At 49.6% G+C, this 19297-nt stretch overlaps 1 protein-coding gene across 1 annotated transcript in view; it reads left to right on the top strand.

The window, feature by feature from the left end:
- The first annotated feature begins 5741 nt into the window (after nt 1-5741).
- Nucleotides 5742-19297, top strand: part of LOC135881943 (sodium- and chloride-dependent betaine transporter-like) — a 29806-nt gene continuing 16250 nt past the window's right edge. The window contains exons 1-7 of the mRNA XM_065408752.1: nt 5742-5889; nt 6530-6664; nt 7427-7567; nt 10485-10572; nt 12912-13044; nt 16357-16491; nt 19010-19113. Coding sequence (XP_065264824.1) covers nt 5742-5889; nt 6530-6664; nt 7427-7567; nt 10485-10572; nt 12912-13044; nt 16357-16491; nt 19010-19113 — 884 coding nt within the window. The remainder of the gene's footprint in view (nt 5890-6529; nt 6665-7426; nt 7568-10484; nt 10573-12911; nt 13045-16356; nt 16492-19009; nt 19114-19297) is intronic.

Below are 19297 nucleotides of genomic sequence, written 5' to 3'. Positions count from 1 at the left end.
GCTCTGGCACTGGCATCTGTCTCCTTTGCCCAGTGGCCAAGAATGGCCTGTTGTCTCTCCTGCACTCCCCTGACCCCACTTAGTCTCTCATCTGATTTAATAAAACACTTATTTATATGGATGGGCCCTTCTGGGCATGAATTGTCATTCAACATAGCTCAGTGGAAAGGGGCTAGCACAGCTCTCCTTCAAAGGAGGAGGCGCTAAGGAGGTTCTCATAGACTTTGACATTCTCCTCTCAGTTATGTAGTGGTGTGGGTTCCAGTGTGGTTTGGCTCTGAAAATAGCACTTAAAACAGCATCCTGGGGCTCCATGTTTGTGTCCCAGTGACTCCAGATCAGAGGTGCTGCGCTCACCTGGGGAAAGATTTCCCCCCCTGGCTATCAGCTCTGCAAACTCAACCTGAGATCTTAGTGCAAAGCCCAGTTCTTTCCTTCTCAGGTATCATCAGCAGTTATAAAGTGTCTCAAAGCCCTGGTATGCCCTCAGCAGCACCAGTCCAGTCCCATTGCCTCCAGTGGGTTTGCCCAGGTGTAACTGATTGGAACTAAGCCAACCATTCTGTTGACGATGCACCAGAAAGAATCAAATCCAGGTCAATTTCGGCCGTGTCTATTGCAGGGCAAGCGCTGTTAAGTGTATTTTTGTCACTAATTTGAGCCCATACAGCTCCGCATTCACACAAGGAGCAGTTCTGATAAGTAAGAAGGTGCATTTTTACAGGCATTTTCTGAGTAGAATCATATGTTCACTCCCTTGAGTGCATCTGTGTCTCTGAAAATACCATCCCTCATGAGGAGGAGGCACTTGCTTACAATTCCTTTGAAAGACATCCCAGCATTCCCAGTAGATGCCAATTGTTGCAGGTCCTGAAAAAGGAAAAAACAGGACTTCTAGCTATCCCCACTGGGAGAAACATTGGATTTGTAATATCAGACAACTGGTCCTTTACATCCACCAGTCCTGCCTCTGGCAGTGGCCAATACATGATGCTTCAGCGAAAAGCAATTCTCTCCCTCTCCTCCCCCAATACAAAATCAAACCAACAGCCAACAATGCCATTGGCTACCTGCAATGCTGTACATTGGGGCACACTGCTTCTCAACCCTGCAGTGATCAGTTTATGTCCCAAAGCCCGAGATGTGTCCACTGTCACAAAACAGGAGTGACAATCCAGAGCAGGGGAAGGCTACTGAGCAGAGAACAGCCCTCTTCTGTGCTCCGTGCTGGGCATTGCATCGTCCACAAGACCATGAGAACTACACCCACCTTGAGCGCCACATCCTCTGAGGGCCCCTGGGATCTGGAGAGCATCACTCCAACCATGGGGCATGCAAGTGCCTAGAGCCAGCACTAGCTACAGTGCCTGCATTGTTGACCTCACCCCCACCTCCTCTTCGGCTATGCTACAGCCAGCCCAACGGGACTGCACCAGCCCCAGTGTCTTTAGGGAACCCTTTGCATCCCATTCATCCACCCCCCCTTCTTATCATGGACCTGCCTGCTCCCTGCCTGTTAGAATGATGAGCCCTGGCTTGCTCTCCCTCCCCACCCCCATCCCATGTGTCCATGTCCTTGAATCCTTTTCTCTCCAGGCTACTTCCATAGAAACATGTGTTTTTTTCCAGCGGAGTCTGAGCCCCCCGACGTGCGGAGTGTTGATTTGATCAGACGTGAGCTCAAAGCTCATTAGCCACTTGTCAATATTGGTAATGAGAAACTGTGTGGGGCAAGTCATAGGGAGGAGGGCATGTGGCAGGAGGGGCTCAAAGCTCTCCTGTCAGCGCCAGGGCTTTCCAGTATGTGCTCCTCTGGCCCGGAGTTCCCTTGAGCTGCTCCGAGGGTCGCAGCCATCATTAAGGACCTTGAGCAAGAAGCTCCATGAGATAGGTTTCTCTTCTGGTATGTGAGTCCCAGCAACCTCCTGGTGTGGTGATGGCCTATAGCAGGGGTGCAAACCTCTGGGATCTGGCAGCAAAGAGGGCATTTTAGCAGAGAAGAGGGAACAGCTGCCTGTCCAAGATGAGCTAAAGAGCAGTAAAACAAATCTGGGCTGGGGCCATGTGGGCCCAGTGCTGCCGGGTACTGAGCAGCCTTAACTCTTGTTGAACTTGATGGGAGCTGAAAGCGCTCTGCACCCATGGGACCAGGAAGGAAGGGACGGACTCTGGTCTCCAACAGTGTTCAGTCGACTTTTCCTCACCCATTTCTCATTCTGACTGTGAGTGTTCCCTGGGGAAAGGAAGGAGGCAACCAGCTGGTCTCACTGGAAAGAAAGCAGTCTCCCAAACTGATATCACCCCATCGCCCCAATCGTCCTCGGCAAACGGCAGCTGAAGGCAGTGAGAAAAAAAATCCCTGCTGTAGAGAAGAACTATAATGAAACGGATACCTGGCGAGAAGTGGGATAATACAGCAGAAGGGTTGGGAGGGGGGAGTTGGGCAGAAAGCAGGGGCAAATATTTGGAAAGGTTTGGTGGGAGATCTACGGTCCTTATTCAGGGATTAGGGTCCAGGCCTTTCCTCAACTGTTTTGGGGTCCCAGATCCCTGCCCTCCTGTGCCTTTTCCTCAACTGCCTTTCCCCCTACCGCTTGGTCTGGTCACGGGTTTCATTGGATCTCTGGGTCCTGGACATAGTGACTCGGGGCAATACCCTGCAGTTCATGGCCGCCCTCCCTTCCCGCCCCCCCCACCCCTCATTTTCTCGTCCCTCTTCAGGGACCCTTCTCACAAGCAGCTCCTCATTCAGGAAGTAGAGAAGCTCCTAGGCTTGGAGGCTGTGGAGGAGTTCCTTGGGACATGGAAGGAAGATGATTCTACTTCCGCTACTTCCTAATCCCGAAGGCCAAAGGAGGCCTCGGGCCCACCCTGGACCTGTGTGGCCTCAACAAGTCTTTCAAGAAGTTGAAGTTCCGTATGGGCTCCCTGGCCTCCATCATCCCCTCCCTGGATCCGTGGGACTGGTATGCCGCTCTCGACTTGAAGGACGCTTACTTTCATGTCTCCATATTCCCGGGCCACAGGCACTTCCCGCGCTTCAGAGTGGCCGGGTGTTACTTCAAGTTCATGGTGTTACCCTTTGGCCTGTCCTTAGCCCCCCGGGTGTTCATGAAATGTGTGGTGCCGGTAGAAACTTCCCTGAGATGTCAGGGGGTCCAGATCTTCCTGTATCTCGACAACTGGCTCATCAAGGGCAGGTCTCTGGGGTAGGTCCAATGGAGCCTCGACCTGGTGCGATCCATCTGCGACGATCTGGGCTTGTTAATAAACATAGAAAAGTCCATGTTAACGCCAGTCCAACACATATTGTTTATCGGAGCAGTTCTCGACTTCACGCGAGCCAGGGCCTTCCTTCCAGAGGCATGCTTCCAGGCCATGTCGGACTTGATTGCCCACATTTAGAGCCATCCGCTTACCACAGCCCACATGTGCCTGAAATTGATGGGCCACATGGGCATGTGCACATGCGTGGTCCACCATGCCCATCTTCATCTACAACCTCTGCAGGCATGGCTGGCCTCAGTCTATATTCCCAGCACACACGCCCTGGACCGAGTGGTCACGGTGCAGAGCCACGTCCTTCGTCCTTGTACTGGTGGCTGGATCGGGAGTTGGTGTTGCAGAGGGTTCCCTTTGTGTCCCCATCTCCGTCGCTTACCTTGGTTTCAGACGCGTCAGACCTGGGCTGGGGAGCCCATCTGGGTGAGCTCAGCACCCAGGGCCACTGGCTTCACAGCGATCTGGCCCTTCATATCAACATCAGGGAGCTGAAAGTGGTTTGCCTGGCCTGCCAGGCATTCTTGCCCCACCTGAAGGGCAGGGTGATGCAGGTCCTGACGGACAATACAGCCGCAATGTACTACATCAACAGGCAGGGCGGAGCCATCCACCTGCCTGGAGCCAAGAACTTCCTGGCAGATCGCCTCAGCAGGACCTTCTTGTCTCGTCACGAATGGTTGCTTCATCCAGGGGTGGTCAGTCTGATCTTCTGCAGGTGGGAGACTCCCCAGGTGGACCTGTTCGCATTCAGACAGAACTGGAAGTGCCATGTGTTCTGTTCTCTGCAGGGCAGGGACAAGGGCTCCCTGTCGGACATCTTTGACCGGATCTGCTTCACAGAACTACGGCAACCTGCTGCATCCGAACCTGGAGTCGCTGCACTTGATGGCTTGGCTGCTGCATGGCTGAGTGTGGATGAATGGGGGTGTTCCGCTGGTGTCCAGCAGGTCTTGCTGGGCAGCAGAAAACCATCCACCAGTGCTAAATATGTGGCAAAGTGGAAGCAGTTCATGTGTTGGGCCACGGACCAACACATTCGTGCAGATGAGGCCCCACTGCAGGTCATCCTGGACTATTTACTGCACCAGAGACTGTCGCTAACTTCGATCAAGGTACACTTGGTGGCCATTTTGGCTTTCCACCCTCTGCTTCGAGGCGGGTCAGTCTTCACCCATCCCATGACGGGGAGCTTCCTGAAGGGGTTGTAGCGCCTTTACCCGCATGTACGAGACCCGGTTCCCCCCTTGGGACCTGAATCTTGTGCTGTCCAGGCTCTTGTGCCCCCAACTTCGAACCCTTGGCTTCCTGCCCCCTCCTGCTAGGTCTCTTTCTTGGTTGTTATAACTTCGGCCTGTAGGGTGTCCGAGATCAGGACGCTCACATTGGAGCCGCCCTAGACGCATAGGTGCCACTTTTCCTGTCGCCGGTGGGTGCTCGGCCACCTCCGGCCCCGCCCTGAGTCCACCCCTGACCGCCCCCATTCCATCCCCCATTGGACTCCTTCCCCAAATCCCCTCCCGGGCCCTACAGGTACCGCTAAGGCAAAAATCTCTGACGTCCGCGCACATGGGCACATGCACACCTAGAATGGGATGGACATGAGCAACACATCTCGAAGAACAACAGTTATGAAAGGTAGGTAATCATTTTTTTCTCTTGTTATTGAGGGAGACTTAGGTCAAAGGAGTGTGTTTACATTCTGCTCCCATGACATGCTATGATGTAAAAAGCTTTGTTGGCTAGTGGGTCAAAAAATAGTAATTCAGGACTCCTGGCAATGTCTGGAAATAGGACAATAGGATTTTCCATACTTGTTTAGACACTTGATCCAGCAAATTCACTATCCTGCCTCTGACAGTGGCCAGTATCAGATATGTTACTCGAGAGGAAGGCAAACACCCTGTAATTCACCTGGTCAATTGTACAATATTGCGCACTCTGAGGGAATTCTTCCTGATCCCCATAGATGTTTTGATCAATGTATCTCCCCACAGCATTTACTTTGATTGCTTTTCCCTTTCCTGGAATTATTGGTCATAAAATTATATCCGGAGATTTTAAAAAGGTTTTGTCATCAGTGACAGGGAGGCTATTGGGAATAAGAGGATGGGGATGAGGTGGGTCTAGTCAAAGGGAGTTGGAGATGAAGGTGGGGCCAGGATTCCGTTTCAGCTGATGACTCAATTTGCTTCCATCTTCTAAGAAACAGCCCCTTCCATGGTGCAGCTAGTTCTCAGATGGAGTTTCCCTGGACTACGCTGGGAATGCCCTGAGCTGAGGCTTCTGTCACAACAATACGAATGTGTTCAGTTGGGTGGCTGAGTCCCTTCCAGGCTCATTTCACCTGTGTGTCCTGTAACAGCTTCTTACAGTCTGTGTTCTGTTTTCCCTCCCAGTTTCCCCTGCTCTGTTGGGCCTTGGAAAGTAAAGCAGCTGTGGAGGCTGAGCCCCATGGGGGCATGGTGCGGCTCGAAAAGGAGAAGCCAGAAATGGAGCCAAGAGACCAGTGGAATAATAAAATGGAGTTTATGCTCTCCATGTCTGGGAAGATCATTGGCCTGGGCAATGTCTGGAGATTCCCTTATCTCTGTTACAAAAATGGAGGTGGTAAGTCCATAAAAGCCCAGGCTGTGTGAGATGTTGGCCCAGGAGGACCCAGTTTGGATACAATAAGATTTCCTCTTATCTTCCCAAACCTTTGCTCATACCAGTTTTAAGGGCTGAAAAGTATAGTCAACGTTTATTTTCTGTGTCTTTTTTTGTCTTCTTGCCATTCTGCTCTTCCAGGTTCTGGCCAGGACCAGACGCAGAAGTGCTGAAATAGCACGAGGACGGGGGTGCTTGTGGTATTTCCAGGACAAGAAGAAGAAAGCCGAGAGGCTGTTCTCTTGCAAGATCCAGGGCCGCCCAGAGGGGCAATTTTCCCCAGGCCCTGGGCCCCGCAGGGGCCCCAAAAAGAATATAGTATTCTATAGTATTGCAACTTTTTTTTATGGAAGGGGCCCCCGAAATTGCTTTGCCCCAGGCCCCCTGAATCCTCTGGGCGGCCCTGGCAAGATCTGCACAGTTTTGCAGGCCCACCAGGTCCATTTAGTTCAGATAGACATTTACATTCAAGGGTGTTTACCTGAGCCTTGATGGTACATCTCGCTTGTTAGTGTACCTGGTAATGGGTGATTATGATAATGTCAAGTAGTAAAGATTCCTCCATTTGCTACCCACTCTCTCTCTCTCTCTCTCTCTGCAGGTGCCTTCTTTATCCCCTACCTCATCTTCGTCTTCACCTGTGGGATCCCCATGTTCTTCCTGGAGACAGCACTAGGACAGTACACCAGCCACGGAGGGGTCACCGCCTGGAGGAAGATCTGCCCTCTCTTTGAAGGTGAGTCAATGAATGGCTTTCTCGGGTCCACGATGGTAATTTCTGGGTCTCATGGGTTTTTGTGTGAAAAGTTTCAAAAGGTCTAGTTCTTGTTCTGAAGCAGAACAAAAACAAATGATAAAACCTGGACTTTTTTGTGAAATGGAATTCTTGTTTTCTGAACAGCTCTACTTTAAAACCACAGAGAATTAACCTCACAACTATCCTGAAGTTTTATGATCCCCATTTTACAGAGGGGGAAACTGAAGCACAGAATGATTAAGTGATTTGCTCAGATTGGCATTTGCTGATATTCGCAGGGCCAGGATTAGAAGCTACCTCGTAGAATCATAGAAGATTAGAGTTGGAAGAGACCACAGGAGGTCATCTAGTCCTACCCCCTGCTCAAAACAGGACCAACCACAACTAAATCATCCCAGCCAGGGCTTTGTCAAGTTGGGCTTTAAAAACCAATAAGGATGGAGATTCCACCACCTTCCTGACCCTATGCTTTTGCTCTGGCCCCATTCTTTGGGCATGGGATGTAGTTAGCAGTGAAAACCCTTTTTATTTCTGATTTCTCCACCATGATGAACCACATCTGGATCTCCCACCCTCAACCTGAGTCTTACAGGATTCTTTGGTGAACCAAATTGCTCATTAATCTGCCCTGCCCACAACTCCAGTGGGATGTGGCCTATGGCACTATTTGAAGCTAAAGTCTGATATATTTGGGGCTAGCCTGGGGGGCCATTTCCTAACCCCTGTCACTTTCCCTCTTAGGAACTGGTTATGCCTCACAAGTCATCGAATCCTATCTGAATATCTACTACATTGTCATCCTATCTTGGGTTATCTTCTACCTGTTCAGCTCCTTTACTGCTGTGCTTCCCTGGGCCACCTGTAATAATCCTTGGAACTCAGGTACAACTTCAGCTAGTCTGCTTCTGGAAAGAGGATCTGGGTTTGAAAACTTTCCATCAAAACTGCTTTTTGACAGAAATTGGGTATTTGATTAAACACATTTTTTTGCACTGTTTGCTTTATGTGGAAAATTTTGAATTTTCATTGAAATATTCAGCTGAAAACTAAAATATTTTGATTTCAATATGCAGTTGTGGGCCAAATGGGTGTTGTTTGGTTTCCTCATGTGCAGGGCTGGATTTACACCTTGCATGCTCCTAGGCAGGGTCCGCACACCTTCCCTGGTGTCTGGGTAGCTGCAGGGCCCTCTGGCTCGGAGCTCCCCACCCCCGCCCACAGGGGCTCGGAGCTCCAGAGTCTCCTGCCACCCGTGACTTGGCGCTCCGGGGCCCCCCACTGCCTACGGAGGCTGGGATAAGTGCGGGCCTCCCCCCATGGCAGCCAGGAGCAGCAGGGTCCCCCCACCATTTGTGGCAGCTCGGATCCGGGGCCCCCGTTGCCAGGCAGCATCCGGGAGCTGTGGGGTGATCCCCAGCCACCCGTAGCAGCTGGGAGCTGTGGCAGATTAGCCACTGGGCCAACAGGGCCCATGCCCAGGTGTCCTGGTCAACTGGGGGCTCCCGGAAAAATGGGCACTCCGGTGCCCTGACCTGTTCCACTGCCCGCCCCGGCACTCCTGCCCGGGAGCGGGGTCAGGGTGCGGGGGCTTGTCCCACTCCCCCCCCCACCCGGCGCTCTTGATGGGGAGCGAGAGAAGCCCCCCGCACCCTGACCCCTCTCCCCAGCATGAGTAGCGGGGTGAGGGGGAGGCAGAGCAAGCCCCTGTGCTCTGACCCCATTTCCCCAGCAGGAGTGGGGGTGGGAGGGACTGCAGGTGTAAGGGGTGGGGAGTGTCCCCCACTTGCTCTGGCCCAGAGCCCCACAAACCCCTTATCCGCCCCGGACGGGAGCTCCAGGGGTCCCCGCTGCCTGGCAGCAGACGGGAACTGTGGGGTATCCCCACAGTGGCTCGGAGCACCTAACCATTGCGGGCAGTGGGGGTACTGCCACTTTTAACTTTTAGGCATCCCGCCATCCAACCCCCTCCACCACAGACAGGGCCGGCTCCAGGGTTTTTGCCGCCACAAGCGGTGGGGGAAAAAAAGCCGCGATCGAGAACGGCGGCACTTCGGCACTTCAGCGGCAGCTCCACCGCGCCGCTTTCTTCTTTGGGGGCACTTCGGTGGCAGGTCCTTCCCTCTGAGTGGGACCGAGGAACCCACTGCCGAATTGCCGCCGAAGAGCTGGACGTGCCTCCCCTTCCCCTTGGCCGCCCCAAGCACCTGCTTGCTGCGCTGGTGCCTGGAGCCGGCCCTGACCACAGACCCTGCACTGCCCCAACACACATATACCTCCCGCACCCCCCACTGCCCAGCGCCCCTCCACAAACCCCCCACTACCCAGAGCCTCTCCACAACCCTGCCAGAGACCTGCTCTGCCCCCCGACTGCACTCATCAGTCCCACTGGGAGGTGACTGTGTCTGCTGGGCTGAGCGAGGAGCGATCCAGCAGGGCTGCATGGGGCCATCTCTCGCTCAGCTGACTCTGGCCCCACCCCTGCTGGGACCTGGCAAAAATTGAATTTTTAGGTGCCCCTAGTCACATGCCTACTGTGCCTAATGGGAAATCCAGCTCTGCTCATGTGTCCATTCTTCGATATGGGCTGGGCTCCCCAGCTAGACTACTTCTCCCATGATGCACCATGGCCAGGATGCAACAGCCTCCTGACACCATGAGGAGAGACCATGGTGCATCATGGATTAGGTAGTCTGACCAGGGAACTCAGCTCATAGCGGTAGCATGCAACATCCAAACTACAACTCTATGGCAGCATTTCTGAATCAAAATGTTTTGGTTTTCGATTTTTCATGGGAAATTCAAAATTTTCAGCAGCAAAAAAAGCCCATGTTCAGACCAGCTTTAGTCTGGAGTCCTCACCCCACTCTAAGCCATGGAAGGAGCTTTTCACTGGAGCTGGCACTGCGCTTATCTAGTGTAACGGGGTACAGCACAACCCACTCACTGCACCTCAGACCCTCAAGCATCTGGGCCAGCCTCTGTCACAGCAGAGAACTGTTTGTTCAGTCAGTCTTTGGCTCACTCAGGCCAGGTCTCTGCTAGGAGTGCACTGTCGAGATAGCTGCACCATGTACTGTACAGGTAAAGCACGTCTCATGTGGTTGCAGCTTATACTGGCAAAATTGTGCTTTTTCCAGTATAGCTTATTCCAGCTCACCCCCCCCCCCCTCGTTCCCTGAGTAAAATAAGCTTTCCTGGCAAAACTCTTAAAGTCTCAAATCAAGGTTGGATGTTTTTCTGAAAGATTTGCTCTGGGGATTATTTTGGGGAAGGTCTATGGCCTGTGTCATCCAGGAGGCCAGACTGGCTGGTCGCAGTGGTCCCTTCTGGCCGTGGAATCTGTGGATCTATGAAAGTTCCCCTCTCCATGTTCAGTCGACTCACAGTCCTTCCCTGGCCATACCCCTGACAGGGGTCACTGCCTTCCCCAAAGGGAGATCCAACTCCTGTAGCTCCAGAAGCAGAGCTTTATTTGTGGGGAAAGCCAGGGAAATTCCTCTCTGAGCTATCTCTTAACATTAAGTAACTTCCCAGCCTGGGTAACCATAGTTGCTGCTCCACAGTACCCTGCATTCCACAGCCATCTGGGTTCTATTCAGTAGGGAGCCTCCACTTCCCCCATCCCTCTGGCTGTTCCTGGACTAGGATTCTGGCAGTGGTGGGGGGAGAGTGATGTTTTACAGGGCAGCGTGAAGTGTTTGTGTGCAGCTGGAGTGAACAGGGAGGAGGCGGGAGAGAGCACAAAGGCTGAGAAACATGAGAATTCTCTGGGCTCACCGACTTGCTTCCTCCTTTGTAGATCGCTGCGTGGACTTTCTGAATCACTCTAACGTGGAGAACTGGACAGCGCCTGCTAATGCCACGTCCCCAGTAACTGAGTTCTGGGAGTACGTACCCCGGTTTCACACTCTTCTCTCCTCAAGCGGTCACAGCAGTGTGAATACTCCAAATGGAGTCTCTGTAAGGCCAAAAAAGATGTGCAAGTGCCACATCTCGGAGCCCAGACCTATGGCACATTGCACATCATGGGGCACATGAGCACACTCACTGCACATGCAAACTTGAATACTGACTGGGCACACTGACTGACAGAAATCCATGGGGCACGTGGGCACTCCCAAGACACACGCTGTCTCACCCCATGCACCACACAGCCCCAGAGGTCAGACATAGACCCTTACCGAGAACACATGCACATACGCACATGGACACATTCTTTCTGACATGGCAGATGCACTCAGCACCCGCAGGTTGTGGATACACAGGGCCTGAACACATGTTGGCAGGGCCGCCCTGACAGACACCCAGCGGGCACGCATGTATGCACACCAAGTGTGATGATCTATCTAGAGCAGGAGGCCAGGTGGGAGGGGGCTGGAAGAGATTCTGCAAAGATGCTCTGCAGTGAAGCAGGAAGAGACAAAGTAGCTTTTTCCCTTATTCTAATTGAGTTCTTTGTTCAGTGTTAGAGGAAAGCAACTTTTTCTGTGATTCTTTACGGCTGGGTACCTAATGCACCCCGTGAAACCACCCAGAGGGCAAACAGACGTAGCACCCAAGAGGAGTCCTGAAAGGAGAAATGCTGCAGAATACAGTGTAGGGAATCATCCAGCACTGGCCCTCAAGGGGCGTGAACAATATGGGAGTTGTAATTGTAAGGACTCGCACTCATAACCGTGCCCCCTCCCAATCTAGGAAAGTCACAGGAAGCAAGTGGGAATCAGGGGCTCAATCACAATAGCACGTTTTCATCCATCACTTTCAAAGTGCTTTGCAAAGGTGATCAGTATCCATTATCCCACTTAGCCTGTCTGGGTATGTCTACACAGCAACTAGACACTCACGGCTGTCCTGTGCCAGGCGACTCGGGCTTGCGGGGCTGTTTCATTGCTGTGTAGACGTCCAGGCTTGGGCTGGAGCCTGGGTTCTAGAACCCTGCCGGGTGGGAGGGTCCCTGATTCTGGGCTCCAGCCCGAGCTCAGGAATCTACATTGCAGTGAAACAGCCCCACAGCCCAACTCCCACGAGCCTGAGTCAGCTGGCATGGGCCAGCTGCTGGTTTTTCTTTGCTGTGTCTCAGCTTCCCCATTGGTGAAGTGACTTGTCGAATGCAAAAGGATGAGCCAGAGGAAGAGTTGGAACTTCAGTGTCAGGCTCCTGTGCCCTGGGACCATCCACCAATAGCTACAAAAACCATTGTGATTTCAGTACAACATTAGGGGCTCCCCTGTAGCTGGCAGAGTTCTGGGGAGGGGAGGGAGTTTGGCCAGGAGGACATAGAGTTGTCAGCTATTAGGGTAGTGAGAGGCTGCAGGGGAACTGTCTGGACATGGTGGTCAGTTCTCACATGGTCCCTGTTATGCTATGTCTACACTATGAACGGGGGTGTGTGGTCCCAGCTCTTGTAGATATACTGATGCCAGCTCTCATCTGAGCTAACATGCGTAAAAGAGTAGAAATAGTAGTGTAGCCATGGTAGCATGGGCAGAGACAGCACCGTGCTAGATGCCCTGAGTACAAACCTCCTGAACTCCATGGGTACGTAGTGGGGGCTGCTAGCACAAGCCACCCCTGCCCATGCTACCACGGCTACACTGCTATTGTCAGTGTGCTAACTCAGGTGAGTGTGAGGGCGAGTATGGCTGGGTGAAGTGGGAATCACCCCGCTCCCCCGCTCATCATGTAGACATAGCCTTAGGGAGCCTGGGTGCTGAGGGGAACCTGTAGGGATGAATGAGGGCCATAACCATAAGGGTTCCTGGAGAGAGCCATAGAACATGGAGTGGTTGGAGGAAATAAAGTTGCCAGCAGGTGATTAGGAGCCATTGATGATACCGGGGGGCTGTAGGGGAGGCTGCTAATTGAGTGTGGCCTGCGAGGCAGCCAAAGGGTTGGCAGTGATGTGAGATCGGGAGTGACTGTGCTGTGAATGGTTGGGGGCTGCAGTGGGGCTATTGAGGGCTTTGGGAGAGTTGGAGAGCCCAGGCTGACTAAAGGGTGAGGTGGAACTGCAGGGGCCAGGCAGCGAGGGGATCCCAGAGACACCTAAGGCATTGTGGTGACCAAGAATACAGTAATGCTGTCAGGGCTAGGGTGACTGGAAGGAGGAGTGATGGGGGAGATTGGGCAGCTGTGCTATGGGATGTGTAAGAAAACTCTGGGCGGGGGGCTGCTGGAAGAGTCAAGTCTGGGATGTTAACCTTTCTCCCTCCTCCTGCACTGGCAGGAAGCGAGCCCTGGGGCTCACAGACGGTATTCACAATCTGGGCACTGTGCGCTGGGAGCTGGCTCTCTGCCTCCTGCTTGCCTGGGTCATCTGCTACTTCTGCATCTGGAAAGGAGTCAAGTCCACAGGCAAAGTAAGAGCAAACTCTGTCCCCTTAGTCCCTAAACCTCCTCCTAGCTGCCATTATATCTCTTTCCCCCCTTCTTAGCCTTCTCCATGATACAGAGAGAAGAAGAAAGGAGGCAGGGAACACACAAGACATAGGGCCATACTCGGATTGGCATGGGTGGGAGCAACTGCATTGAAGTCGCAGCTGCTTATGCTGCGTCTGAATTTAGTCCATTATGAGAAGAGCAAAGAAAGTCAGTCAATCAGAGGGGAGACAAGGGAAAGATCTTAGAAGAAATGGTGAAGTCCTAGACCAGCATGGTCCACTGTAATGGGGAAACCTTGTGAAAGACGCTGCTTCACCATTAGCAACACACAATCATCCAGATGCTGATGCACAGTCCCCACGTGGTCTGGTGGCTTTTGCACCATTAACCTGTTTTAATGTCAAATCTCCAATCACCAATCATAATTAAACACCAGAGCTGAGTGAATATCCCACTAGAAATAATCTCCTTAGGGGGTTCATTGCGGTTACCTCCCACTTCCTCATTATTTGTAATTGCTCAGTTTGGGGGTTTCTGTCTTTTTTCTTTAACTCAATGGATTGCTCACAAACAGGGCGCTGCTGTGAGCATTCCACACTTGATACTGAAAATTTGAGCTTGGCTGGCTGGTTGTGATTGCATAAGTCACATGGTATTGTTTCTATTCCTGGATTGGATGAGCATAACATATTTCACATGGGAGGCTTAAAGAAGCCACTCGGGCTTCAATGGTGCAGGGCTGAAGTAGAACCCCCTGAGCAGCAGTGAGGGTGGGTTATACTACTCAGGGTTGGTCTTGCACATTTCTAGAGGACCTGTGACAATCGCTGAGGGGTGAGTGGCCAGTTTCTTCAATCCCCTTCTTCCATAAAAGATGTTTCCCACTATTTGCTTTCTCTCCATCCATGAAGCTCCCATCACTCTCACCTTTTCCTGGTACAGGTATTGGGACGCGTCCTTCACAATAGACACATCTCTTTAGTTCTGCGTCAATGAGCTGCTGAGTCCACAGGGCTGTCTTCATCTCCCATATTTACAACCTTTTTACCACTGTGCTCCTTGGCTCAACTCTCAGATGGGAATGTGTGGAGCCTGCAAGACTCTTTGCCTTTAATGGAAATGTACTGAGTTGCTCTCTCCTGCTTGCTGCATATGTGTGGAGACCCAGGGGACTCAATTAAAATCCATGTCTCCTCCCCACTCTTCTCTCTTTGCACTTCAGAAAACAATCAAATACTGAAGTGTAAACATGCGGATTTAAAAAGATACTTTAAAATGATGTTGAAAAATTGGAAAGGATTTAGAAGAGCGACAAGAATGATCTGATGCCTGGAAAATCTGTCTTGCAGTTAAAGCCAACCTGGAAACAGTTTTCCTGTCCTGTGGAAACTTTTGAGATTTCAAAAAACTTTCCCATCCTGAATCAGGACAAAAGGTCAAAATATTAAAAATTTTCACAAACTGAAAATCAAAAAAAAATAATAATTCAATTTGGGTCAATTGAAACTTCTAGTTTCAATAATTTTGCAATGTTTCATTTCTCTTACAAGATTTCAACTTTTTTTTTTTTTTTTTTTACTTCCATTAGTTTAGTTTTCTAAACCTAAAATTGTTTTGAACTGGTAAGCCAGAATTTGTCATGTTGGCAATTGTAAAACTTTATATACAAAACATTTTGAGTACCAATTTGTGGAAACTGACCCTTTTCCATTAAAAATTTTGGTTTTGACAAATCTGCATATTTTGATGGGCAAAAATAGTTTGATCAAAATTTTTCCAACCATAACTACTGACAGTGAGAGACTAAAGAAAGTTCAATCTATTTATCTTAACAAAGAGAATGTTAAGAGGTGACTTGATCAGTCATAAGTATTTACATGGGCAGAATATTTCTGACAGTAGATTGCTCCTTAATCTAGCAAAGTCCCACGGTTGGCAGCTGAAGTTTGACCAATTCAGACTAGAAATAAGGTGCAAATGTTTAACAGTGAGAGTAATTAACCATTGGAGCAATTTACCTAGGAATGTGGTGGATTCTCCATCATTCCAAGTCTTTAAACAAGCCTAGATGTTTTTCTACAATAAATTTTCTAGCTCAGTCAGAAGTTATGGGCTTAATGCAGAAATTGCTGTGTGAAATTCTATGGCCTGTGCTACCCATGAGGTCAGATTAGACGATCATAATGGTCCTTTCTGCCTTAAAATCTAATAATCTGATGGGATGCTGTCAAGTAATTTAACTGTTCTGCTCTGTTTCTTACTGCCAGAAAAAGTTGTGCTTTGACATATTATGAACAAGCAGTAGAGAGATCACAGAATCTCTTAAGAAGTACATACCTTGGTTTAATATTTGCAGTGGTGTAAGATTATTTTCAGAGATCGTCTACAGAACTTTGTAGTCAACAGGAAGTCAACTCTTGACTGAAAGTTAATTTTTCATAGTCAATACTTAAAGGCCCGGTACCAGATCCTAGAGCTGGGAGAATAATTCATATGAAAAGTCTGAATGAGTGGTTTTTCAAAACCAGTTCACTTTGGCCACATTTGTGTTCCTTTTGTGTTTACTTTCCTCATACTTCGAATAAATCTGGTTTACTAGCATAAATGTTCACAAAATGTGAATTTCAGAGACAAATTTCAGTGTCAGCAGTGCTTGTGTGCTCCTCCAATCAGGGAACAGAAACAGCACCATCTGACTTATTTGACCAATCACAGTCAATAACACAGTTTGACGTTTGAATATTTACGATCGATCCATAGTGTGAACAAAAATTCAAAAGGATATTATTTGAATGAATCTGAATAATGAATACATTTAGGGAAATTGCAGCTTGCTCACTGATATTCAATTCCATAAGCAGAAAAAGGGGCTTGACGAATGATTCATTCTGCTCAAACCGTTCCCTAAACCAATGCATTTCATTTCCCACACAAAAGAGAGGACAGGAGGGCTTTACAAAACTGTGGTCAAGGCTTTCAAAAATACATCAAGATTTTGGGGGCTCTCAGATTAAAGTTGAGATGCCTTAAGGAGGCTAAATTTTTCAGTGTGGTAAGCAATCACGCTTTGAAAATTGCTGCCTTGTCCCCCTCAAATTCACTGCTCACTTTTGGAAATCTTGGCCATGAATAGAAATATTTTCATGACCTTTAATTAGAATTCAGTGAAAGCAGAGGCTTTGGGGATTTAAAGACTCAGGTGTTGTTAATAATAGAGTTAGGGGATTTGCTTTGGATGTATAATCTATAGGGTGACAACAGCTCGTTTTTATCCTTCTCTCTGCTTCCAGGTTGTTTACTTCACTGCCACATTTCCCTACTTGATGCTTTTTGTCTTGCTGATTCGAGGGGTCACCCTGCCTGGTGCTGCTGAGGGGATCATGTTCTACCTGAGGCCAGACATTTCCAGGCTTGCAGACCCACAGGTGAGTGAATACAGCCTGATACTGTGAGCTGTGGAGAGACTCCAACAAAGTGGTGATGGGAAAAGCAGGGGTTCAGCACCTCGCAGGATCAGGCCTTAACTGACTGCTATCTAGATCAGGTTGGACTTCCCTCCCCTAAGAGACCGACACAATACTGAGGCCTCTTTAAAAGGGTTGATGGGGGAATCTCAGCCCAGCACAAATATAACCTTTTTGTCAGTGTATTTTAAACATATGGATGTGTTAGGTCATTCCCATTTAGGGGCTTGGCAAATGCAGAAGCATCTATGAAATATTCAGTATATGACAGATGGTTTTGTTGAGCCTTAAGTGAAATGATGATGAACAAACAGAGAAAAAACCTCTCTCTGCATGCTCTCTGGCCCAGCTTGAGCTTTTCTTGGAAGAGGCTGGAGCTTCCTCAGGGAGACAAGCTTCCTAGTATAAGACAAACTGCAGTAGGTGTGTAGGTAACTATTGGAGCTACAAATGGTCAGTTTTTATAAACAGGAGCCCGTTTATTCCGAGATTCGGCATTTCTGGCATTTGCTGTGAAATCAGCACCTTCTTGCAGAATTGTGCTCCAGAATCTTGGCTTTAATTTAAAAAACATTGTTTCTAGCCCTTATCCGTATGGGGGGGGGGGGGGGGGAAAGCTTGAAACTGTGTAACTTGCATTCAGTGTTAGTTCCCTGAGTTTGCAGATCTCCAAACTATTGTTCCATGCATCCCAATGGGGTGTTAATTCTGAGACCTAACGGAGGGTATTTAAACGTTAATTATTTCACTGCTGATTATTGTAGCAGAAGCAATCAGCTAATGTGCTTTTCCCACATCTCAAACTGTCTCCCGCATCTTCCCAGATGGCAAAAGGCCCAACTGCTCCTTACCCAGTTGCTAACACCGATGACTTTCAGATGCAGTTATGTCTTGTCAACACAAAAATTGGTGACATGTTGAAAACATGGAGACAGCATAAATTAAATGGAATTTTAATATGAAAATAAACAACATGGGTTGAGTGTTCTTTCGTGTTCAGTTAATTCATTAAAAACCTCCATTTTCTAATCTAAATGAAGTTGATATGAAATTTCTGGTCTGCTACGTGGGAGAGCTGCAGGAGCCAGACACCTTGCTGCAGGATTTGAGTCCAGTTTGCTGTGGAGAAGGTTGGACCTTGATTATAATGGGGGTAGGGGGGACAAGAGGGGGAAGGAGACAAGCGGGGAAGGTTCCTGGGTGAATCTCTAGGTCTGAATCCATGAGGGATCTCCGTTAACTCAAAACAGCAGTGGCTGGCTGCCTGTATTTGAAGGCCTGCCAATTTGCAGCCACTTGGAAGCCTGCTGGGCACTGTTTAGGGGACAGCAAGGATACTGGACAAGGTGTTCCTTCCTGGCTGCTAACTTGCTACTAATATCATTCCCTGGCTGTGTGGAAGATTCTGAGCACTGCAGCCCATCTTTTTGGCTCTGTACACTAGCATCACACGGTGTGACAGAAAGTGCTATCAATACAGTGAAGTGGAGGAGGAGCCAGCGGCTGAAGGCTGAAATAAACAACAAACTCTGCTGCTCTGGATGGGTGCTGGGATGAGTTAATGAAAACCATGGTGGTGATGAGATACTATGAACCCAATATCTCCTGGCTGCTCCCATTGTCCTGATCTTCCTCCACCCTCATGTGTAGGGAATACCGGGTGGTGTGGTGTCATATAAAGGTTTTATTGGCACTTGTTTGGGATGGCTTTGTGAGATACTATTGGTTTTTTCACTCCCAAGCAGCTAAGTGATCTCCAACTTGTGCTGGTACAGTCTTTATACCATGCCACATCCCCATGCACCCTCTCTGTACATTCTCCGTGCCCTTTAGCTTAGAAAAAATGAATGGTGTTTGGGATTGATCTAGCCCCCTGAATCACTGCCTCGGGGGAACGGATGATGACAGCCCTCTTAGAATATGCCCTCCATCAGGGTAGCTGGTGAAGGACAGATTATGCAACAGACACCCTAGGGCAGGGATAGTCAATTGTTTTTTGTCAAGGTCCAAATTTCCTGGTCAAGGTATAGTCCAGGTCCAGACTCCAGAGAAATATTTTCACACCCCAATAACAATAATGATGATAATAAGCAAATACAAAGATTTTGCGGTCCGTTCAGAAGTGTCTGGCAGTCCAGATTTGGCCCACGGTCTGCCTATTGACTGCCCCTGTCTGAGGGCTAAAAATCACTCTCCCTTCCCCACTCAGATCCGTTCTTCCTTGGATTATTAGAGAGAAGCCGTTGGGGTCCAGAAGGAAAATCCTCCCTTTTCATGGTGGAATCTTCACTCCAGTCCCCCAAGCTGGGACAATCAATCCAGAGACACGTCACACCCTGTATGGATTCTTCCCTTCTCTGCCTGATGTGGATTTCTCCATGTCTGACAGACTGCTGCCCTGAAGTGCGTGTACCCTGACAGGACTTTACCATTTATTTCCTTAGCCGTGGCTGGAAATCTCTGTCCTTTTCTGTTCTAGGTGTGGATGGATGCAGGCACTCAGATCTTCTTCTCTTATGCTATCTGCCAGGGGTGCCTGACAGCCTTGGGCAGCTACAACAAGTACAATAACAACTGTTACAGGTAGGAGCAGCCTGTGCCTCTCTCTCCCTCTCACATCCGGCTGAGGGCCGTGTGAGCAGCCGAGCAGAATGTGGTTGGAGCTGTGGCACTCACTGCTTCGAAATCAGGAGCGGGGCCCATGCCATTTCGTCCTATGCTCTTGTCAGCTCTTACAAGCTAAGCAGGGCTCAGCGACTGGATAGGA

Source organism: Emys orbicularis, chromosome 1, assembly GCF_028017835.1.
Source record: "Emys orbicularis isolate rEmyOrb1 chromosome 1, rEmyOrb1.hap1, whole genome shotgun sequence".
NCBI lineage: Eukaryota > Metazoa > Chordata > Testudines > Emydidae > Emys > Emys orbicularis.
The sequence above is the reverse complement of the archived record's forward strand: the minus strand, read 5'-3'. Positions and strand labels throughout refer to the sequence as shown.